The sequence below is a fragment of the Culex quinquefasciatus genome, chromosome 2, assembly GCF_015732765.1.
Source record: "Culex quinquefasciatus strain JHB chromosome 2, VPISU_Cqui_1.0_pri_paternal, whole genome shotgun sequence".
Taxonomy (NCBI): Eukaryota; Metazoa; Arthropoda; class Insecta; order Diptera; family Culicidae; genus Culex; species Culex quinquefasciatus.
In genome coordinates, this window is record NC_051862.1 from 142,360,261 (window position 1) to 142,385,465 (window position 25,205).

The window sequence follows — 25,205 nt, forward strand, 5'->3', positions numbered from 1 at the left end:
GGAAACTTTTGCTATAAATGCTTTTTTTTGTGAGTGTTCGCTTAAAATTTCATCAATTTTGGCAGCACTAAGCAGACCCAAAAGAGCGCTGGAAGTAAAAAAGAACTAAGCTGAAAATAGAAAAATGGGCGTGGCCCAATGCACTCGACTGATTAGAATGCATTTTTGAAATATTTGTTTTAAATGATTGTTAAAGGAATAGTATAACTTTTAATAAAAGTAAAATTAAACAGAAATGTCCACAAAAAGTTGCTCTACTCGTTGGTGTACTTGGTTTTAGTGAATTTCAAGGAACAATCCAGATTATCCAGCATCATTCAAACACGACCGCTTATTAGGCTTAAAATGGGCATATTTCCCCTATTACACCCTGAAATATGTAATCCATCAGTATGGGAAACCTACTTGACCGAAATATCAAGCTCACATATACGTTTATCCTTTACATTTTTCATCGGTCTGATGGCCGAGCGAGCTAAGGCGCCAGTCCTAACGGTTGGTGCTGGGTTTGAGTCCCGTCGGTTGCAACATTTTTTTGTGTTTACAAAAATTGTACAAGCAGCGTGTAAGTGTCTTTTTTGACGAAGGTGATGTGCATGCTTTTGCATGCAATTTTACCATCGTATTTTTCGCTGTGTAGTTTAAATATTACAATAGCACCAAGGAGACAGACAATTTTTCATATTTTTATCGTTTCCGGAATGTTACCCTTGAAAGAAAGCAAGATGGTCAACAATTTTTTCGCAATATATTTTAAAATTACAAAATAAACATTTTTCCAATTAGAAAATGTTTCTTTTTTCGATCTTTAAGAGTCCAGTTCTGACCTTTATTGATTTTTTTGTCAATATCAAGATTTTTGCTCCGGGTAGTAGATAATATTGCAGATTTACAACTTATAATTTCACTGAAATATTGTTATTGAAAAACCAGAAAAGAGGGGCTCAAAAGCGGAACCATTTAAACTGTCAAAGTGGAACCATTTTACTGTTCACCATAAGCAGCAAGTATCGATCGGTAAGGAAATTATTATAAAAAGCAAATGTGGTTTGTTGATTCCTTTTTCTTTTAGTGTTTTCATTATATTTTTTAACTTACGAATATTTTGTGATTATTCACATAATAGGGTCCCTAAAGCCCAATGTAAATTTGTATGTACAACGGTAAAAAAACACGATTGAAAACCATTTCTGATCACTTTTTTTTTTCATTTTAATGCAAAAAATAAATTGACAAGACATTTTTTTCGATTAAGCAGCTATGGTCCCCTTGGAACGAGCTGTCAAGTTAGACCTTATCTGTCAAGAAAGGCCACGAAGATTTTTTTAAATGATTTAAAAATTCATTTTAAATCCATTGCGGTCGTACAAAGGGTCATTTTTCTCAGTGCTTGGCATTTCATTAGGGCACATAACTTTTGTAAACAAGAGTGTGTCCCTTTCACACCTTATGTAAACTGTCATTTGAGTGAAAGGGTGCACTATTAGGTTTTACGCTGACTCGGTTTTGAGGTTAGAAATTTGACAGCTTGGCTGCACTGTTTACATTTTTGCACGTGTGTCTCAGTAAAAATGTGTGTGCGTGTGCACTCGTGACGTCACGCTGTAAAACCTAATTGTTTACAAAAGTTATGTGCCCTTCTGAAATGTTAGGCTCCAAATGAACTTTGTCAATAATTCAAGCTTAATTTTAGGACCCAATCACCAGTTACCAGAAAAATTGTCGTAGAGCCATTCATCCTCCAACTAACCCATTTCCTACTAGTTAATTCCCATTTCAGCACCCATTCAAAGGTCGTCTTCATCAGATGATTCCGCCCGAATGGTGGACGCGATTCTCTTTTTCTAGTACAAAACGTTATTTTTCCAGACGGTGTACTTTGTCTCGAAATGTGCACTGCACTTTGGAGTGTTTTTGCTTACATTTTGTCCCAAATCGACTTCTACCGAAATCTTTTAAAAATCGCATCAGATTTCAAAACAAATTATTAAAGAGCAAGAGTAAAGTTACGCTTGTGCTTGAACCATCTTCTATATATTTGATGTAAACAAAATGCACAGAAAAAAAATCATGGTAATATTACATCTGGGAAGGGGTACATCTTTTATGTCAGAAAAAAGGTGTAATTTTACCTCTGGAAATGTGTAATTTTACCACTTTTCTGGTTTAATGTCACTTTTTCAGTCTAAATTGAGGTAAAATTACATCATAAAAGAGGTAATATTCAACCTTCCAAAATTACAGCTTCCAAATTTACATATTTTTTTTCTGTGTGGGATCATTCGAAAATCACGTAACCGTAATTCTCTCATTTCATCCCCCAGGGAAAAACCAAACGGATTATTTGAAATTTTAAAGAAAAATTGCTTTGATGATATTTTGGTGACCAACACTAAAGCCTTATCAAACTTACGCAAACTCTTGCGAAAACAACACAGAAAAAAATGATGGTAATATTCATCAGGAAATGGTGACAGATTTTGTGGCTAAAAAAATGATGAATTTTACCCCAGAAAATGATGAATTTTCATCAGTTTTTTGATGAATATTCATCAGGTTCACATTTTTTATGTAATATTACTCAAAAAAGAGGTAATATTCAACCTACCAAATTTTCAACATTCCAAAATTCAACTTTTTTTTTCTGTGAATCATCTAAAGATGTCAGTCGAGTATCGACCATCGATTGCTGCGATCCCTGTCTAACATCGAAGTAACAAAGTAAACAGGGACAAAAATGACAGACGCTAATTTGATTTGCCATAGAGTTATCTGAGCCCGAGCTCACGCACACTAGCACCCCATTTGTTTTGTTGGCGGGTACAAAATTTAACCTCAATCTTTTTTGTGTACACAGAAAAAAAAAGTTGAATTTTGGAATGTTGAAAATTTGGTAGGTTGAATATTACCTCTGTTTTTGAGTAATATTACATAAAAATGTGTAAAAATGTGAACCTGATGAATATTCATCAAAAACTGATGAAAATTCATCATTTTCTAGGGTAAAATTAAACTTTTTTTTTTGCCACAAAATCTGTCAACATTTCCTGATGAATATTACCATCATTTTTTTTCTGTGTACGTACACGCAATACATGCGCACACAGAAAAAAAAGTTGAATTTTGGAATGTTGAAAATTTGGTACGTTGAATATTACCTCTTTTTTTGAGTAATATTACATAAAAAATGTGGAAAAATGTGAACCTGATGAATATTCATCAAAAACTGATGTAAATTCACCATGTTCTGAGGAAAATTTTATTTTTTTTTGACACAAAATCTGTCGCCATTTCCTGATGAATATTACCATTATTTTTTTCTGTGCACGTAGATAACTCTATTGTAGATCAGGCATGAAACGCGATTTTCTCGGAAGGCTAGATTTGGCATAAAAGCCGAATTTTCAATTATGGGCAGAGCATTATAAAATAGGAAGCTAAAAATTGACTAATGCTGTTTCTGCGTACCTAGGGTAAAAATGGTTGTTCCTGGAAACGGCTTTCTAAACAAAAAACAATCTTGTAGAATAATTTCTTAAAGACCATTCCAAATTGTAACACAATTGAGAGAACTGGCAACCCTGCCTGTAATAATGAGCACTTAAAAACATTGAAGGAGTCAATCTTCCTTGGAACAGTTCTGATCTGATAATTAAGGGGTTACATACATTTAGAAAATCACAAAATTTCATATTACAGAAAATTTATTGAATCCACTTAAAAGATGATTTTCAATCACCCCTGAATGTTTCATGAAGATATTATATGATTAAACTGAGTTAGAGACGATTTTAACATCAACATTTTGCCATGCGCAAAGTGGACTGTCAAACTTTCTGAGAGTTCTTCTCGAAACAGCGAGTTGATTTACGGGTGCCACGATATCTCGAGATGGAATGGACCAAAATGGCTGAAATTCGGGGTGAAGAGTCTCAAGATTTATCTTGTGTGCAAGACGAAGCCCGATTTTGAAATCTTGCTTTTTTAAAAAAATACGAAAATCAAGAACTAACGATTTTTTATATGAAAAATACAAAAATATTTTTATCTTTTTTTAAATAAGTTTTTTGAAAATCGGCCTTCGTCATGCATACAGGACTGGTTTAACGAGTCTTCACCAAAATTTTGAGCCGATTTGGTCAAGGCAGCGTTGAGATATCGTGGCACCCGTTTTTTGAAACTGCTAACTTCAAATAGCTATATCTCGGCAATGATACAACCAAATGTCTTCAAATGTATTTTGTTAAAAGGTGAAAATGTATATTTTAATGCCCTGAAAACAGATTTCAAATAAAATTAAGTGTGTGCTGACACCAACCTCTGACTTTTTTGTCGATTTACATGTATGTAGCCCCTTAAATCAAAGCTTTATTTTGCTTCATCGAACTGAGCTTACATTCCATTGGCAACCAACCGCAAATCCTAGCAGACAAGTTTGACTGATAGTAACCTCGAGCGTGTACTAAAACAAAACTTCAATCATCGTGCTAGTCAATGTGCACCACAGCGCTGGGTAATCCGGTTGGTTTACGAACACTGTTGATGCATTAAATGATTAGCATTGTTTCGTCAACAGGACGCGTCAAACCGTAAACAGTCTGGGGTGAATTCCCAGCATGTCTTGGAATAGGGGAAACGTACCGACTTCTTTCAACGAGCTTTGCTGATCGATTGCTGAGTGACACTGTTTGCAACAGAAATTTAATTCCCCCCTTTGTAAAGTGATCATTTAGGCCGGTATTGCACACAATTACTCAACTGATTGCACTGCTGATTACTCAGAGCAATGGGAACGTGTGTGAAAATAATTATAATTTACACGTTCTTCCCAGAACGAATTATGACGCACTGTGAAATCAGCTTCATTCTGTCGCTTTCCAGTTAAAACCTGTTCCACAATCGGAACAGCACGTTCTAGAACTTTTAAATTGATAGTGAAATTTTGGAATTAATTATGGTGTCCTATCGCGAGCCTAAAACTTTCTTACGAATGTTTTAGACTAAACATAAGAAAGTAATTCTACAGGAAAAGACAAATCCTACAATTGATCGAATTCTTTTTCTCAAATCTATTTCGGTTAAATTGACTAAAAAGCTGGTAATCTTTGCCACAACTTTGTTAACATATGTCTTTTAGAACGAGTAAAACATATATTAGTCTTGAGTATTTGCTATTTTTGTTGTTACAGTCGACTCTCTGGCTGTCGATCTTCTCGATATCAATAATTCTCCATCTATCGATGAATTCTTCAGTCCCTTCAATCTGCATACTTCAACTATCTTCATTCCTCGATATTTTCCCTTGCTTGAAGGATCTCTTCCTCGACGGTCCCTTGGATTCTGTTTGCTTTAAAAATCTCTTCTGGTTGTCAATTATTTCACTTTCTCATGGCTTGCATAGACATTTTTCTTGGCGAAACGAAGCTTTGAAGGGTGTTTGACATTAGTTTGTTTTTGTTTGATGGACGTTGCCATGATTCTCTCCCATAGCTGGGTATCAAGAAAAAAATATTTTCAATCGAGTCTTCATTTTGCATCGTTCTGTAAACTGATGATTCTCTTCCTCGACGGTCCCTTGGATATTGACAACCAGAGAGTCGACTGTACTTTTGATTGGTGATATTGGCATATTGCGTATTCATCGACAACTTTTCATTGAATAGATTAGACAAATAAGTAAGAGGAGTAGGAAATGGAAAGAATTGCATTGACCCGCAATAACAAATTCCAACGGCACGCAATCTCCGACGCGTTATCAACGCCTTCTCGAAGAAAAGTTTGCTTCCAAAAGCTTCCATCCGAGATTGTAGGTACCCCATCAACAGCCACACATGGCTGCAATAGAACTACCCCTTCGAGAACGTTTTACACACACTCTGGTGCTGCAGAGATAAGCCGCGACGACCGTAACCGTAATACGCGAGGCCACAGTTGCGCGGTCCATCCTTGACTTGGGCGATAACCCTGATGTTGCCAAGTCCCGGCCGGCGGCAAGCACGTGCTTTTATTGTGTAACATTATCAGCTGGCATTCGGCAGTCGAAAATTGCAAATTTCCCGGATTGTTGACCGATAATGCCGGCCTGCGAGTGAGAGAGTGACTATAGGGATAGACCTCGCCGTTGACCCCCGCCAGATGACCGGAATGGCTTTAATTATGAACGAAATGGTCTCAATTTCGGGCAAAGTATCATCTTTTCGTGCCATTAGGAACGACGTGACGCACGCACGGTCTGGGGGCAAAGCAGATTTATGGCCGGAACTGTGAACCGGCAAAGAAAAGAAAGGAAAAGCTCATTTTCTTGGGAGTGACCATAAAGTGAGCTTTTAGAAGAGTTGTGTTTTGTTTTGTTTTCGCAAAGAAACATGCCGGAACATAGTGCTGACCTCGCGCTTAAATATTTGATTAATGATGAAAGGACCAGATATAAAATTTCGGAGAATTTGTGAGGCTGGTCTGTGCGGGATTGACAGACAAATTACATCCGACAGAGACTGATTGGCGCGCTGGGTTGATGGTTTTGTTGAAATGGTCAAATATTAGTTGGGATTTCTGGAAATGGTCAACCTGATTCAATGTCATGCCAATTTATTTTATATCAGTAAGGTTGATTACGATTAACAAGTTGATAACAAAAATACAGTGCAGTGCAGATTAAATTTTGAGTACAAAAGCTCAATTTTTCTTAAAGATTTTAAATCTATCTATTATAAATTCGAAAATATAAAATTTGAATAAGAATAATTTATTTAATAACAGCCATTTTTGTCTCTTAAACTTCGCATTCATAATTATTTTCATAACAGTTTGTTATATCCAAATTTCAATTAGCACGCAGATCCATCTATTGTCCACTCGACTTGCTGCGAGTGGACCCTACCCGAGCAGGGGTAAATAACACGGGAATACCAAATTTTGTTATAACTTGGGCAAATAACAGGGACCAAAATGTGCCCTTGGTTGCCTAGTAATAGATGGTAAAATACCATGAAATCATACCAAGGTCTTGTATGTGGAAGGGCACAGGAATACCAAAATCTGATTTTCCAAGTGCGCGGGAATACCTAAAAATAAAACCATGGCAAAACCAAGTTTTGGTATTCAAGCAATGTTCAAAAATCCAGAAGACCTCAACTTGGTATTGAAATGGTTTTATTTTGTGGTATTATTTTACCTTTGGAATAACATGGATTGGTAGCAAAGATACATTATTTTTCCGAAACAAGACAGTAAGCAAAATCTACTCACCTGATAATTCCATGTTGTTTTTAGTGATATTCTTCACCACATCGAATGCATTTGTCATTGATGAACGGCCTGTGCATGAAGTTCTTGAAGTTCTTCTCTTCAATTGAAGAGCTTCTGAAAAATACTAAGATTGAAAAAAAAAGTGTTATTAAAATGAAACTGGATTGAAATTCACCAAAATTCCGTTAGTCAAAGTATTTGGTTATCCCGATTATCCCAGCATTAAAAAAAATTGTAAATAAGCTTTAACATTTTTGAGTTTCAAGTCATTTTAGCGCACAGTTATTTATCTCATCAAAATTTATTAAAATTTCCCTTAGTTTCAGAGGTATTTGATGAAACACTTCAATACCAAAATAATACCAAAATGTGGCATTCTGACTTAGAAAATTGTCCGCAATTTCAAGTAATTTCTTTAGGGGGTAAAATCAAGTTTGAAATTTCCGGTTTTCAATGAAAGCATTCGCTTTGTGACATCATTTTAGCGCAAAATTAATTATTTTGTCAAAATTGGTCAAAATTTTCCCATAGTTTCACAGGAATTTGATAAAACACTGTAATAAAAAAAATACCAAAATGTGGTGTTCGACCATTGACAAATTCTGCAATTTTGCAATATCAAAACAATACCTTAAATTGGTATGATACCACATTTTGCTCTTGCATAATCCTTAAGACAAATTTTAGAGGGTCCAAAATTTGGAATTGATACAAGAGAAAGGTTTTATTACACATTTCCCTTGTTATTCACCCATGCTCGGGTAGACTGGCCCATAAATAAATAATATTCGTGCAAAAAGAAGTGTGCGATAGAAAACCCTTCTGCAAAGTATGCAAATCTGGCAACCTTGTCTAAAGATAGTGAGCCAGGTCACTTATCTGTATGGAAACTGTGTCCGAATTCATCATCCAACTCATCCTTGGTTAGGTAATCGAAAGATCTTTGTAAAAGGGTTTCTGGATTTTTTTTTGTGATTAGTTCATATAAATAAATGTTAACATTGAGGGTATCTCCCTCAAACCTTATGTCAATGTCCATCTGAATAATCGAGATTCACTAAATGATTACATTTGTTTAAAAAAATCTAATAAAAAATCTAGATTTTATATAGATTGATTATTTATTCAATTAAATTAAATATTTCTATGTATTATTCGAAAAGTGTAATTTATTTTCAATTTAAAAATATTTCATAATGGAAAAGCACAATTTTCAAACGTAAACACATAGTTTCCGAGTCATTGCGAGTTGAAAAATGAGGTTCTTTTAGGAAACCCTGCATTGAGAAAACATTTTTTCGCAACTTTTTCAACCCTCTACTGCCCAATTTTTTATTTTTCCTTGTCCAGGAGGTCATTTTGAGCAACTTTTGTTCTACGAAAACTTTACTTCTTATGTTTTATGTTTTTCTTGTTACATTGTTAGTATTTTAATTTGCATTTATCTTGTTTAGTTTATGTTTGTTTTTGGTAGTATTTGGCCTATTCTATCAACTTCTATCATTACATTTTGCCTTTCTAATTTTTTCATGTTTTTATAGCCATAATTATTTAAATTGTAAATAAATGCGTAGAGGCATAGTCTGGGACACTAGAAAAATTACTGCATACTTCTTTTTACTTAAAACTAAGGATACCAACTCTTGCTGAGCAAAAATCCGTACACTTTGCCGATATGACACCATGGTGTAACAAAAACTGTCAATGAATTATTTAGATAAATTAAATTTAATATATTTGAGAATTAAAAATATAAAACTGTGTCGTTTTTACAGCAAAATGCTATCAGAGTGCTTATGACTTGCACGTTGAAAAGTATTCATAAAATAAACCGTGTTTTGAATCAAATTATTATGTTCATCAATTTTTGTTGTTAAACGTTTTAAAGTTTCCGAAATGTCAAGTTTGCTTATCGTTCTTAGTGTTTTCACGAACAATTTTCCAGAGTTTTTTTTATTGAACAGGTCTTAAAACATGTAAAACACAACATTTTATAGGACTCTCAAAAAAAACTCTAGATTTGTTAAATCAAATGTTCAAATGTTTTCACAAGTTTTAGAAAGCCTTTGGAAATGGATAAATATATGGAACTTCTAAAAGACCAATTCTAGAGTTTTTTTTAAAGGTTCTATCAACATATGAAAGACAATAGTTCAAAAACTCTAGAATTATTGATAATCAAGTTTGAATTGAGGAAACCCCAGAAAACTCTCTCTTTTTAAATCAAACTCACAGAAAAATAAAAATTTCTAGTTAACAAAAGCTTCGACCAAATCAAAAAAGCAACTCAATGATTAAAAAGTTGTTAAAATTCCGTACAAATCCGTAATATGCGTAAAATTCCCTACAAAAATTCCGGCCTGTTAAAAATCCGCGAAGAGGTTCGAAAATCCGTATGGTAAGGAAAAAATCCGTACAGTTGGTAGCCTTACTTAAAACATAGGAAATGTTAGTAAAAAACACTGACAAAGTTGACCCTTAAAAACTTACCCTTAAGTTTAGCCTTGGGCAAATGGATTACTACACCGCCACTAATATTTAAAACGTTACTTAATCCACCTTTAGGTGGTTGGTGCCTTCCTCATATTCATAAAGTCAATACATTCAGTAAAAATAGCAACATTCCCCCTTAACATGTTTAACAAATCAACTTTATTACTCATTTCTTTTGATATGGTTCGCAGAACATCAATATTTCTGGCTCATCGGCAAGGTCTGATAAAAAACCTATCCAACGATAGTTCGCATGGAAGATTCATACAATATTTTTATCACAATATCTAAAATCAAACCTCTAAAAAGTGTATAAATAACACTTAAGTGCCAATAACTTTTGATAGGTTTGTCAGATCCTTGATGTTTTAGGCTCGTTTGAAAGGTCTTTCGATTATCTAACTAACGATGGGTCGCATGATGGACCCGGACATCATTTTCATTGAAATATCTGAGATCCGGCCTCCAAAAAGTGTATAAATAACACTTAAGTGCTAATAACTTTTGATAGGATTGTCAGATCCTTGATGTTTTAGGCTCATTTGAAAGGTCTTTTCAATACCTTTCTGAAAATGTATTACATGACAGGGTTTCTTACAAAAACCACCCTTTTTACAATCTTCCGGACATACGCCAAAATCGTTTTTTTAGCATAACTTTTGAAGTACTTTACTAAACTTCATAATTTTCAATAGGGACTTATGGGACCCCAAGACGAATCGAATGAGACCAAAACGGTCCAAATCGGTTAAGCCAGTGCTGAGATAATCGAGTGCATATTTTTTGGTGCACAGACCCACATCCCTACACACACACACACACACACACACACACACACACACACACACACACACACACAGACATTTGCTCAGCATTTGATTCTGAGTCGATAGGTATACGTGAAGGTGGGTCTACGAGGTCAAATTAAGAAGTTCATTTTTCGAGTGATTTTATAGCCTTTCCTCAGTAAGGTGAGGAAGGCAAAAAGGTTGTTGGGATTATATACTAGACGAATATTTAAAAAAAAAGAAAGTTACCGTCAGTGGGGGTGACTATGGGCAAAAAACGATACACCTCTCGTAAAATTTTAATAACAAAAATAGTTTAAATTACATCGAAAATCTTTAAACGTAGATTTGTTCTTAGATAGTTTACTAACATATTCCCAAAATATGGTGGATTTTGATGAGCACTATCTTAAATGCCAATAGTTTGAAAATTGACCCAATCTCACCCCTTAGAGGGGGTGACATTGGGTCAAATGAAACTAAAATGATGCTCAAATACAACGATATGGTACATAAAAACAACTCATCCAACAGTGTTTCTTGTTCGAGGGAATCGTATTGACACGCTACAATGTTTGAAGTGGAGATTTTCAAACATTTGGGTAGTTTTCGAGCAATTCTAACAAAAATATTAGAAAAATTATTTTTCTAGAGGTCATGAGCATGAGCATGAGCATGGTTGACTGCCAATGAGCTGCTACTCCGTTATTGACGGATCAGCAGAAATTACACAATGAACCAGTGGGAGTGGGAGCTAATCATCCTCACTGTATAACCCCTGAAGATCTCTGCTTTAAGTCAATACCGGCGCCGAAGGACTTAACAAACGCGTTTTTTTACTTCCTACCGCCGGCGTGCCATCCGAGCAACGATGCTTTGGGAAGGGCTTTCAGAACGAAATGTAAATATAATATATAATTCAACTCACAAACGACGACGCGAATCTCTACTTCAATGATTTCCCAAAGCTTCCACTACTTCTCGCGGGTTCTCACGCGCCGATTCACACTCCGATCGATCCAACGAACACCACACGACTCAAAATGATGTTTCGAGAGGTCATTTTTGGCCAAAAACGTACCCCAAATGTAGACATCTGCCAAAATAATAGGATTTGTTCTGGGATCCGTAAATCCGTAAAATCCGTAAAAAATCACTTTGACCCAATCTCACCCAATGATTTTCCATCAAAATATAATTTTTATGTTAAGTTTTACAATATTTTCGGTTTTTTTTTGCAAAAATGTGTAGTGGGGAAGAACTTGAGTTTTTTGTTTTGTTTTCTTTTTGTAGTTTTCAATAGAACCAGGCCATTTTTTTTCAGGCAAGCAAGTCGTTTTGCCCTATATCATCGATGATCGGAAGGCACGCCGACGAAGAATTTCTGGAGAGTGGTGATCGAATTAAATATATACTTATATCTTTATAAAGCTATCCTTTCGCAGCTAGCTGACAAAGATTTAAAATCATCAACCGATAAACAAATTTCTAATGGTCACATCACTGCCACTCGTGAATCCTGACCCATCTATTAATCCTCTCAAAACTCACGTGATACTTTGTCAGTGATGCAGTAGATTGGGCGGTCTCTATCACTCAAGTATCGAACTAACATTCCCATCTACTTCCCAGTTACTCTACCACTGGTCGTAGCCGGCGCCGGTATTGATCAGCATGATAGGGGCCTTTGAAAAGTTGTGAAACGAGGAAAGATAGCTCCCACTCATCTTCCACGGCTCGGAGGTCAATAACGGAGTAGCAACTGGGGGTGGGCAATTATGCTTTTAATTAGTTTTTTAAAATCATTTTCCATGGAGTTCAACTTTCTGTCCATTCTGTGTATACATACTTTACCGAAGACTCGAAATCGATCGGAAAATCCCTTCTCATGATACAGATTTCTGTTTTGCCTATTTTGTATGACCAACCCGCAAAATTGTATTAAAAATCTTTAGTTTTTGTGTTTTGTTCAGAACAAACTACTTCTATCTACTGTTTAACAATATTTGTGTGACCTGTTGCTAATACGATATGAAGGTCACACGAATATTGCTAAGTTGTGGTTGGGAGCACTCATCGATAAAAAGAAAAGGATTGGCCAAATGTTCCAAAAATAACCGTCCGCCAAAGCGGAGATAACCCATTTCCATTCGCACAATTGATACTAGAGAGGGGCCGGGTGGGTTCAGAAACGAAAGGGGACTGTTTATGCTAAAATGAAAATATCATCGACCTAGTTTTTCTCCTCTGTTTGTTGCGTTGCATCGCTCAAAGGATGAGGTGAAAATTGTTTACGACACACACTCACTGCCTGTGCCGGTCGTCATCGCCGTAAAAAGTTAGTCGTTCTCAAAATGGTCAAACGCTGCTGCGCCACTTGGAATCGATAATTAGCCCACGCGCTCGAACTTGGCCACTTTCCAGCCGAGGTTCTATTTTTCGCAATTCTAATATCCCTTAAAATTTTCCACTCCTATTTGCATGTCATCATCAACAGCGAGAGCAGCATGTTCGTGTCCAAGCGCCGCTGGATCCTGAAGACGTGCGGCTCGACGACGACGCTGGCCTGTCTGGAACCGCTGCTACGTCTCGCGTCCGAGATCGCCGGCTACGGCGAGATCGAGGAGCTGTTCTACTCGCGCAAGAACTTCAAGCGGCCGGAACTGCAGGTGTCCCCCCATCGGGGCTTCGACGAGGAAGTGGCCTTCCTGGACTCGTTCTTTGAGGATGGACGCGCGTACAGCCTGGGCGCGATCAACCGTGACTGCTGGCATCTCTACACGTTGAGCCGCGGGGGAGGGGGCTCCGGCAAGCTGGAGCAGCAATTCCTGGCCTCCAACAACATCAACCTGAACGCCAACAACATGATCACAACAAACAACAAGCAACAACAACAACAGCAACAGCATCAACAAGTCGTCGAGATGACTCCGTCGGCCAAAATAAATCTGATTGAATCTCTGCAGTTACCTGACCCGGATCAAACCATCGAGATACTGATGACCGATCTGGACCCGAAAGTGATGGCTGTGTTCACCAAAGACGTCTGTAGCACGGCACTCGAGGCAACGCAGGTAGGTTCCGACGACTGTGGTGTCGATGAAATCAAACTAATACGATCCTCATTTCTTCCGCAGAAATCCGGCATCCACAAGCTGATCCCCGGCATGGTAATTGATGATTATCTCTTCGATCCGTGCGGTTACTCGATGAATGGAGTCTCCAAGAGTGTAAGTATCGGGGCGTGGTTGGTGATGGCGCGTTTGGTAGCGGTATCGCGAAGGAATTTCCCACTAATTAGCATTCTACATTTTCTCACCCTTTTTTCCGTATCTACTGCTCTACCTTATCATTACTGGTCCTGGTGGATTATGGGTATCTCCCCCTCTCCCCTGCTGTGTACTATACGCTTGAATAATTCAATAGTGTGGAAAAAAGTATAAAGAGGTAAGCTTGCGGTTTTGCCTTTGAGCTTGAGTTTGTAGCATCTATGTTCTTTAATCTCTATCCAAATTATACTTTGTTTTAAAAATATTAGAACAGAAACAAGATTTTAGAAATGTGTGTGTTTTCCAATCCAATATACTTTAAACGGGGATTATGCGTAGAAAGTTGTGTTTTGTTGGCCTCAATCAGAATCATAATTTTTTATCGGTAAAAATGGACTTTTTTTTCTAAAAAAATAGGTTTTTGATTTCTAGTAGATAGGTGGTTTGATCTTAAAAATATTTGATATCACTTGTAGCACCAACGGGGTCAAAACTTACGCGAAGCACCAAGGGGGTCAAAAAAGTTGGAAATGTAACTTCATCCGGCTGTATCTCGGCGAAAACTCAACCGATTTGGATGATTCTTGGTGCATTCGATCCGGAAGAATGTAAAAAATCATCTCCAACAAGATAGATCGAAAACAGATTCGTCTACCTTAAGTTATAATAAAAAAGGCATTTCCAACTTTTTTTTCCAAGGGTTATATGAGCCGGTGGAGTTGCATTCCCAACTTTTTTGACTCCGTTGGGGCTACAAGTGATATAACAGATTTGTAGTACCGTCATCAGGGTTGAAATTGGGTCATACAAAGATATTCTATTTTAAAGGTATGTATTATTTTTTTATGCGAACTTCGAGAGGCATTAAATTCTTGATCCTCTAATGCGGTGGTCAAGCAAGACAGGTTTTTTCTCAAGCTTTAGAAAGCTATTGGATTTTTTATTTGATAGATATGTTTTGCAAGAAGGTTGAAAAGAACAATGAATAATAATCAAGTTTGAACTGAGAAACACGCGGAAAACTATGCAAGTTATCACTTCAAAATCAAACTGACAGTTAAATAAAAATATCTAATTAGCAAAAGCTTTGGCCCAATCAAAAAAGCAATTCAATTTTTTAAAAGTTGTTAAAATTCCGTACAAATCCGTTTGTTCACACGTATTTCTTGATATTTTGTTTTTATAAGAAATAAGTGTCATTAGGTATAAAACTTTCTAGACAGAAATTTACTAACACATTCAAAATATGTTTACATCAACCCGACCCTAAGATGACAGTTTTCGTGAGTTGCTCATATTCACCGACAGATGTTAAGTGGGCCTCGTCGGAGTCCGCCCAACAAATACGCAACTCAAAATTTGCATAGGATTTTTTTTCGTGACGGCTTTTGCGGCATGCTCACTTCAACTGTTCTAGACTAATATGTGAACGTGGCGTATTTCTGAACATGTTTTTAAAGAAAATGATACCAGAATGCTTATTTTGTCGTTTTAAGCCAAAACAAGGCAAACACTATATTTATTTAAACTATTCGCCATTTTCAAAAGTTTGGCTAGATAATATCGAAGGCCGCCATCTTAGGCCCACTGGGCCCTCAAAACGGGGTACGCTCAGTTTGTATGGGAGCTGTCAACATGTTCCCGAGCTGGTTTACATCAAGGCTGTATATCAAAGGTACTCGTCATCTTGCTTTACATTAGTGTGAGTGCATGACTCTGTGCCACTAAAACCAAAACAATAACAAAAGAACAATGGACCGTGCCAGGAAAACCAAAACACAAACAATAGGTCTATTCCCGTACTTGCAGAATTGCAGAATTTCTGCAGCTTCTGCAGAATTCCGCAGCCAGCATAAGTCACTTTTTTGCAGCACGTTCCCGTACTTTTCAGCTCGCTCTCTTCATCTCTCTCTTTTGCAGAAGTTCTGCAAGAAGAGAAGCAGCAAAAATTTTGCCTGGGTAGCGCGTTCCAGTACTTTTTCTGCAATATTGTACACAGTTGAGTAGATTTACTCAAACTGGGTATTAAGGTTTTATAATTATTTCAAAACATTAAAATAAAGGGATTGAGAAAAATAGTAATTGAAAGGAGTTTACCTCTAGAACGGGGGCATTATTTTTTATTCAACTCAACATTTTATTTGAAAGATCAAGCATGTACCATTTATTTGGTAACTAGAAATTAACTATGCTTAGGATGAAATTATACATTAGAAATTATTCAAAACTTTTACATTAGGTAAAAAATAGTGAGAGATGCAGGTACGTTTTACACATGGACATTGACATTTAGAAATTCATGATTAAAAATATTTACAAAAAAAAACTTATATTTTCAAATTGAGAAACTTAAAAAAAAAATCTGATATCTGAGAAATTTAAAAATGCTCCTATTTATATCAGAAAAATAAATAAAACACAAATTCAAAGCCTCGTTCAAAGCTTGAAAAATACAAATAATTAAAAATTAAATATATCAAAATGTTTAAAATATCAAAAAAATCATAATTTTAAAAATTCAAAATAAAACAAAAATAAAGGGTTTCAACTTAAAAGTTCCTGAACTTAAGAATTCTTCGAGGGGGACGTCACTTCCGCGCTAACCGAGCGATAAAGCTTCCTTTTCAAACCTTTGCAGCGTTCACTTTCTCCTTTCCGCTTTAACTTGCTTTAACGCGCGTTAACCGCGATAACTTGCTTTTTGGCTTACCTTTTCTTGCGTTCTCGCATCACACTGCTCGATTTTTTTGACAGCGAGAACTGTCAAGAGCAAATGACAGTTCTCGTTGTCAAATCAGTCGAGCAGTTTGTTTTGCTGAATTTTTCTCCGTCACCCGGACGGATGGGGGGTAAAAAACGGTTGCGCCCGGAGTGGAGGAAGCATTCTTGCCGCGTTGTGCTGGTCAAAAGGGGCACTAGTGGCCAGCTCTAGCGAGTTGGTAGCTTTCGGATGGACACTCATGAAAACGGGAGTGTTCCGGGTTGCACGATGAGACCGGCGTTGGGTGCAAAGGGTCTGCCCTAGATTCAAAATATACAAACGTCCCTTCAAAAAAACTACTTCAATTTATTAATAATAAAACATAAAATTTATTGCAACTAATAATAAAATGCATAATTTCACCCAACTTGCAACTTTTATGTAAGCGTGTACTCAACATCCATCACACCAAATTGCAGTAACTTTTCAACAAGAAAGAGAAGAGAGAGCTTGCAGAAAAGTACGGGAACGGTTTTGCTGCAACTTCTACCTCTCTCACTGCAGAAGTTCTACCTGAGAGAAAAGTTACTTTTGTTGCAGAAAAGTACGGAAACGCTCTGCTGCCGTTTTTGTGCAGAATTGCAGAATTCTGCAGTACGGGAATAGACCTAATGTCAGTGTCAGTGGAGTGAGAGAGTCAGAGATAGCGATTTTGACAACCGCACTACACTCAATCGCGAGTACCTTAGGTAGAAAGCCATGGGTTTACATGGCAGCTGGACGTTTGTTTGCATCAGATTTCCTATCTCTTTCTAGCCAAAGTTTTTTTGTCAGGCGACTTCTAGATGTTTTTTTTTTACTGACCGTCCAATATGTCAGCCTACATACTTTTTTCACTGGACCTAGAAAAAAGCCTAGAGAGCGGAGAGCGAACTCCTCGTCACCAGGGATGGAATAATTGCAAAACAATCAATTTCGCTTGCAAATTTTCTTCACCCGCGAAAGATGGAGGAGGCGCATCACGCAAAAGAAAATCGCTCCCGAAACTCTCACAGAAAATCAATCTGCTGATGATTTTTGTGAATTTCCTTGTCATCACCACTTTTACCACACCACATTTATTTCACTTTGTTTACACACATTACCCATCTACTAAATGTGACAGGTCATTTTTCGACGTGTGACGTTACACTTGCAAGTGTAGTAGTGAAAAAGATATTCCGGCGGATAATCAAGATGATGATTTTTTTTAGATTCCTTTCACGGATCTTTCGTGCGCGAAAGAGGAGAACATGGCCCTTCGGATTTTTTCTCTTGATGAACATCCAAAGATTTCCTTTCGATGATGATTATTCCATCGCTGCTCGTTACAAGGGAATGATAAAACGAGACGAATCACAAATCTGCATAAATAATTTCAAGATTGTTCAGGTATTAACCGAAAACGCGATCAAAAATTAATGTGGGCGAAAAAGACTCTTAACTGCTTATTTAGTTGTCGGTGTACAGGACGCCGCACTTATTAGTCATTTTCTGGCATACATTTAATTTTGTAGCCCAAAACCAGTTAATGGATTGAAACAAAAAATCTTATTCAAATTTTCTTTTCCTGATTTGTGCGCACCTACGTCAAAGACCAAGATTGTTTTTTTTACTCTTTGGTCTGACAGATTTGGTCTGACAGCTTTATCATGGATTTTGGTCTGTTTTATACGAGGGATAGGACACAGCTCCTTCCTGGCTATTCACAGTGTGCTGATGCAAACAAATATCGAGCTCGAGCCGTCACTGTCCTTGCGAAATATGTTAGATGTCATCGAGCGGTAGGCTTTACAAAACCAGCTATACCAGCTAAAAAACGTTTGCTAGAAAGATAAAGCAGATCTGCTGCAAACAAACCAAATTCTGTGGCACTCAGAGGTGTGAATGTGTTAGTTAATTTTTGACTAGAAAGCGTTATATCTTAGTATAATCATGAATGAATTTTAAAATTTTGGTTATTTTTAACCTTTTTTCATCAATTTTATTTTCCAGTTCAAATAACGCAATAAAATCAATATGATTGGAAATTTATAAGTTGAACCTTGAAATTTTTTGTATTGCAAAGCTTTTTGATTATCTGAATCAAAATAATGAGTGCTGCCATTTTTTGAGTATTTTTAGCAAAACTGTCAATTGTTTGATTTTTTGTAATTTGGAAATTTTGTTCGAAGGTTAATATTGTTTTTTTTTCAACTGGTTTTAATTTTCAGTCGTTTTTTTTTATTTATTTGAAGTTAGCAAAAGTCGGAAACTTGAAAATAGGGTTAGAATGCCCACCCTGCCCTGTGGGACTATGTTTGCCACTCGATTATCAGCTTAATGTGGTTGTGTTAAAATTAGGATAAAAATTTTCAAAAAGGTTTTTAAATGTAAGAATTTTCTCTACAAATCTGTTGAAACAATTTTTGTTTTCATGTCGATCGACCAGGTCAGTTAAAAATCAATAGAATTCAGTTTACCACGATCAAAATTATACAAATATATGCATTGCTAACGAAACGACCAAAATAACTCATTTTGTTATTGTATTGCGATGTTTTTCTGATATTTTTTAACTAACCAATGATAAAGCCGAGGGGTGAGACACACCTAATCAATTATAGTGACGCCAATCAACTAGCGTTGATTTTGGTCAATTAGCTAATTGATTAGCGCTGATTTGGCAGATCATTCCCACCGTGAATTGAATAATCTTGTCATGTTGAGAGACGTTATTTTGACAGCAGCAAACGTGTTTTGTTTTGAATTGTTTTGGAGAAAATTTTTAACCGGAGGAGGTGGAGCAGGCTTGAATTGTGCTTAGTTCCGTGAAGGCTTCGAATTTGGACCTGATTGAGAACCATGACGACGGAATCCGGTTGAACGAGATAGTTTTCTGCAAACGCAACAAACAGTAATGATGAGCTAAGCGCGCCTTCGAGAATTCCCCCTCTACCAGCTGGAGGCCAAATTGAGAGCACATGCGACGGGTGAAGAATCGCGGCTGCGGCCGCCGTAATTTCAAGCTCATAGGTTATCGGGAACGACGACACAAACAAAGAGAAGCATGTCGAAGTTGTCTCGTAACTGATTTTCAACAATCTGTCCAAACTCCCCGCGGAATGTGACCGTCCTCCAGTAGTTCCAGCACCGAAACGTTCGCTAAGTAACTACCCGAGCTGCAGGTGGACCGGGGTGCGTCCGTAATTTCAAGTAACCGGAAATGCGGCCCAATGCAGGATGAACCGGTCGTTATGTCCGTTCGGTTGGTGAATGCGATAATGGACACATTCTGCTCAGACTTATGCTGCCTATGTTCACCGGATGTCCAGTGCAAGCGCCCTCCCTCTTCCAAAAGCGGTGCCCAGTTCAAGAAGCACCGCCCTTCAAAAAGGAATCCGACTCAGAGATTGTTGACTTTCTTGATGACGAGAGCACCGTGGGGGACTTTACATTTCACAACAATCCAACGAAATGAGCAAAAATCTGAAGACCAAACACATCTACGACAGCATCAGCAATCTGAAGTGCTGCAACCTGCAAACAGCAGTCAACAGGAATCTCCAAAGCCCAGCCATAACGACTGCGCTGAACAACTCTGCCTCGACGACGCTGATCTGCCAGGACTGCATGCTGGAACGTTGCGTGATGGACGAGACGCTTTCACTAGGGGGTGACGTTGGTCATTCCGGCGGCAATCTCGGCTGCGATAGCCGCAACGGCAGCGGCAGTAGTCGAGCGAAACTCAAGGTATACATAGTTCGCAAGTCACGTTCCTCACGGAAGGCCACCAAGCTGACTGAGGATCTCAGCCGGCCACGCGTGCGCAGCCTGTCAGTTGGTAACAAGAACTGCTACGGGAACTTGATCGCGGACAAGGAGGAGTGCCGGAAGAGTTCACTCTGCCGCCGGGAATTGATCGAGATCATCCGAGATAGTAAGGTACAGAACAGTCTCTGTTTTCACCCAAATAGGTAGGTGTTGAGACTTCGTAGACCCCTCCTTAAGTAACATAAACTATCGCTTCTCCCCAACATAGAAAACCCCTGGAAAATTCACCAAAGCATCGTCACCGGTCGCACACGATTTCGGCCTGCTTCAGCGTAGATCAACAGCCGCAGTGCACCATGGTCGGTGCCGACCAAACGCTTGTGGTTGCCGCCCACCACGAGACCAACCTGTGCGGTTCTGGTTCCTATCTGCACCAGACGATCTGTGCGGCGGCTGCTTTGGCAAAGCATGCAGCCTTGCATGGTGGAGTTGTCGCCAACGGTCCTGCCCGTCGCGACCGTAACGTCTAACAGGATTCTGCATGGTGAAAATCCTCAAAATTAACGATCTAATGCCTCATCAGCTCGGCGACCCAAATGAACATCCGGACGCACCACACGACCAAAACCATTTCAACATCGACCGCACTGCCAACGGCAGCCTCCGAGAAGCCGTAACCCACATCCGGGATGATGATGTCCCAATACACAAACACATACAGGTCTTTCACCCGACGTGGTTCGAGAATAGCCCAGAGGAGCTTCTATTGTACCGTTATCAGGGGTGACATTGGGTCTGGGGTGAGATTGGGTCATACAAATTTCAGTATTTTTGTATGACCCAATCTCATCCCCAGGCACAATGTAACCCCTGTTGACGGAATGAAAGAACTTCGCGATCCGGATGAGCTGCTTAACAATAATTGTTAATGAGTTTGATAATACACTGAAACCCCACCCAAACCCCAATTTTACGCATTGTATTTCGATGATTTTTCTCAAACAGTCAATATACAATATTTTTGAAATAATTATTAGAGTTTAGATCTCGACGATGTTCTTGTCACACTTTTTTCTGTCCATAACGACAAGCTGCCGCAACCCGTTGCTGGTTCTCGGTCATACATGCGAAGCCCGGTTGCTCGGCTACTTGTGGAACACATTTTGTGGTTCACTTCCGGTGCAGCGCGAGGGCTGTCACCACCTAATACCCGGGACTGAGATAAGCTGTATCAGCACAACCCAAGTCTGATACAAACTATACTTTCCCATAATTTCGCTGCCGGCCAGCGGGTATTGGATTGGACCACACACACATTTTGTGGTTCACTTCCGGGAAGTTCACTTTGCATTCGTTTGCTTGCGTCTACTTCTCTGTCGTTTGTTTGTCTACAGTTTCTCTCACCAGCCTCACTAAAGTTGAAGTCCGTCTCCGGCTGATGGAGGTGTTGGCACGATTTTCGGTTCTACCGTCACTGGATTCGACATCCCGACACTGAATTCGGCACACTCCAGCTGTTAGAGCCGGTGCCGGGGTCATGCTTCTTCACTAAGAGATAAGTTCGAATCTTAGCCGTTGCGGGGCACTGTAGCTGCAGACCTTTGTGGAGGTCAGAGGGACTTTTTACGTCGGACAAGTTGATCGAGGTGCGGCAATTATTTGCGATGTCTCCGCCGTCTGTCGTTTCCGTTGTGGTTCCCGGAGGTTCTCGAATGATGCCGAGAGTTTCGTCTTTTTCGCTAAAGAAAAACCGGGGGTTAGTAGGGTTCAAAACTTGGGCGGCATTCCGTCATTACAATCGTTTCAATGAGACCGCTTCCGGCAGGGCGATTTGGGAGCGCTGTTGTTGATGCTGTTTTGCTTCCAAGCTTCCAAGGGAACTTTGACGCCGGGTGGTTGGTAAGATTTGCGTTTAAATTGTGGTTCTTAGCATGTTCCGGATGATAACAGGCCTGTGCCTGTTATTAATCACAACGTTGATCTTTAAATGAAACACCGATCGCGACAATCCACAAAATTTCGATTCTAATCCGCCTCCGAAATGAGACCAACGACACCGACCACGATATTCATCGCCATTTTGGAAAAAAGGTAAACAAAAAATGTCAAGATAACTACATTGCGATGGGAATTTACCGCTAATTGATTAGCGGAAAATTAGTCAATTAGCGCATAATTTCTAATTGATTAGGGGAATATTATAGTTGATTAGTCCATGTGTCCTGCCCCTCGGATAAAGCATTGAGTTTTCTTAAAACTTATTTGAAATTCATCTTTGACTTCTTGCCTAAGCCATAAAATGCCTTTCAGTGAGGTTGAGGTATCTTTGAGATGTCCAACTCTTCTCGGAAAACCTTTTATCACCGCAACCGTAAAAAGTATAAAAAGCTTGTTTTTTATGTTAACGCCCTTTGCTTCCATTAGTGCCCTCCGGCTTTATGAATGCACTACACTGAAGTTTTTCTTTCATTCTAACATCGCCCGTAACGTGTCACATCCTTTCGCCTGTCTCCGTGCGCATTAATGCGGTGTGACAAGACGGGCACTTTGGCGGAAAATCATGACCGGCAATTTTGCACGACTTTCATTTCTGTAATGGAAACAGAGGCCAGGGACTTGGCCTTGCTAGGCCAACAAAAATACATAAAGTGGAGTCTGAGGGTTCTAATCCCTGAGTAATCCTCCCTCGTGTCACGTCATTGATTTGCTAGTTTTTTTCCGTTCTTTCGTTCTAATGTGTTCACGTTTTATATGGAAAATAGTTCACACACATTATTAATCCTTTTCACCTTTTCCCCTCTCTTCAATCGCAGGGATGCTACATGACGATCCACATCACGCCGGAGCCGGACTTTTCGTACGTGAGCTTCGAGAGCAACGTGGCCTCGTCGAGCTACGGCGACTTGATTGCACGTGTGATTGATACCTTCCAACCTGGCAAATTTATCGTGACCGTTTTCGCTAACAAGGTGAGTTTGCCGCGGGTTTGAGGTTTGCCGAACGCCCGTGTCTAACTTGTGGTTGTGGTTGCTCTTTGCTTTCAGACATCATCCGCCGCTAACGTTTCTCGCGAGCTCGAGCACCTGGCCACCATCGACCAGTGGAAGCGTCGTGACATTCAATTTTCGCGCTTTGCCAGCTACGACCTGACTTACGCGCAGTACTGCAAATACCCAAGCTGAGGTTTACCGTGCCTAGCCCTCGAAGGGGCTAACATCCCTCCTCCCCCGGTTTCCCGTCCTGCTCCTCCCTCTCCCGTTGCCTCCGAGAAAGTCTCCTCCCCCTTCATCACGCGTCCCTCCCCGTTCGCCTGCCTGGCCTCTTCGGTGGCTCTGTTCCGTCTGTTCCTCAACTTGTTCCCGGTGCTCACCTCGCTCAACTTCGCCAAGGGCTTCTCCCTGTGCGATGTCACCGACGGTGGTGAATTCAACAACAACAACAACAGCTGCAAAAGAAACATCAACGAAATTGGATTGCTACTGGCTGACGATTCGGACAAGGCAGCGGCCAACGGCTGCTTCCAGCGCAAGAGCGATGACAAGAACGACAACTTGGCGAATCTGTGCGGTCCGCTGAAGAAACTGCTCGACCTGCCGGCCGTCCTGTTCACCATCATACTGATCCAGCTGTTTTCGTTCGTGCTCGTGCTGAACATTGAGGAGTGCTCGCCGCTAGTTTTATTCTCCTGGTGGCGCAACAAAATCTCCTGAAATTGACTACCACGTGGCAAACGAGCGGCGAGCCTGTGCTTCCTTCCGTTCTGATGCCTTTCCTGATTTTCGCTTTTGCCGTTATTATGATTACGTTGATAATAACACATTACCGATCATCGAGCGTAGTTTGCGCTCCTCCGCTTCGCCACCGCCAGTCGTGTCGTGGCACGAAGCACCTCCTCCTAGTGATGAGTTTCTCCGTCGAGTCTGCGGCGGCGGCGGTCATCCGTTCATCGCTGGCCAGCAGCTGATCGTGGTCAGCGTTATTATCGTTGCAGTGACTGTATGCGATTTGCGTACACGATTTTTACCCATCTTCCCAACAACCACAACAACAACCACTTCTTCGTTCAACGGCAACAACACCGGGCCACCACGACGAAGCAGCATCCGTGCTGAGGATCGCGGAACAGCAAAACCAAGACAAGCAATTATTTACAAAGCCAACCAACATAGCCGGTGGACTGCACTTTATTCTCTCGGTCAGTTTCTCTACAGCCAGCAGAAGCTAAACCATGTCGTAGTCGTCGTTCAGTGTAACCAGCACCACCGAGAGATGCGCCACCGAGGTCGCACTCTATTTAGCGTCATACCACTAGTATACAAGATAATCGCCAACCACAGTTACACCTATCTACTCAGTGTCGTAGATTCCAAACAGCGTACCGTTGGCATCGCTAGGATTGTCCACAGCAAGAAGATTCTAGCCGAATGCTTCATATTTGCCTATCTAATATCACTGGATTTGTATTCGTAGCAGAGACAAAGTTATTGAAATTCAACACACAAAGCAGAACATTTTACTACAACAAACTCTATTATGATAACCGAAACATTTGAATAAAGTATTTTAAACAAAACAGACAAACAAAAAAAAAAAAAACAAACCCATTTCCCATTTCCCCGATTCCTTAAACACATCCCCGAGGGCGAAACCAATTCGCCCTCACATGATAAAATGATTGCGTCAAAGCTGACGCACATAAATGATGATTAAAATGAATGAATTTCCAAGACAAATTTAATGTTAAAAATATCCTAAACTAAACGCATATAAAAACATGAGAAAAAAAATTGCAAGATAAACATGAAAAAAAAAAAAAACAAACAAAAAAAAACTATTTTAGTGTATTTAACGTTCACAACCGGAAATGCGGCATGAAAATTTTGAGGGTCTAAAATGATTGAACTTAGCAAAACA

At 39.2% G+C, this 25,205-nt stretch overlaps 1 protein-coding gene across 2 annotated transcripts in view; it reads left to right on the forward strand.

Moving 5' to 3' along the window:
* Positions 1 to 23,506, forward strand: part of LOC6037126 (S-adenosylmethionine decarboxylase proenzyme) — a 40,372-nt gene extending 16,866 nt beyond the window's left edge. Inside the window, exons 3-7 of one of the 2 annotated variants that reach the window (XM_038250155.1) lie at positions 13,027 to 13,603; positions 13,667 to 13,759; positions 13,956 to 13,976; positions 23,105 to 23,260; positions 23,336 to 23,506. In XM_038250155.1, coding sequence (XP_038106083.1) covers positions 13,027 to 13,603; positions 13,667 to 13,759; positions 13,956 to 13,976; positions 23,105 to 23,260; positions 23,336 to 23,473 — 985 coding nt within the window. In that variant the 3' untranslated portion in view covers positions 23,474 to 23,506. The remainder of the gene's footprint in view (positions 1 to 13,026; positions 13,604 to 13,666; positions 13,760 to 13,955; positions 13,977 to 23,104; positions 23,261 to 23,335) is intronic. The other variant, XM_038250156.1, reaches the window with a different exon arrangement.
* Positions 23,507 to 25,205: the final 1,699 nt, after the last annotated feature.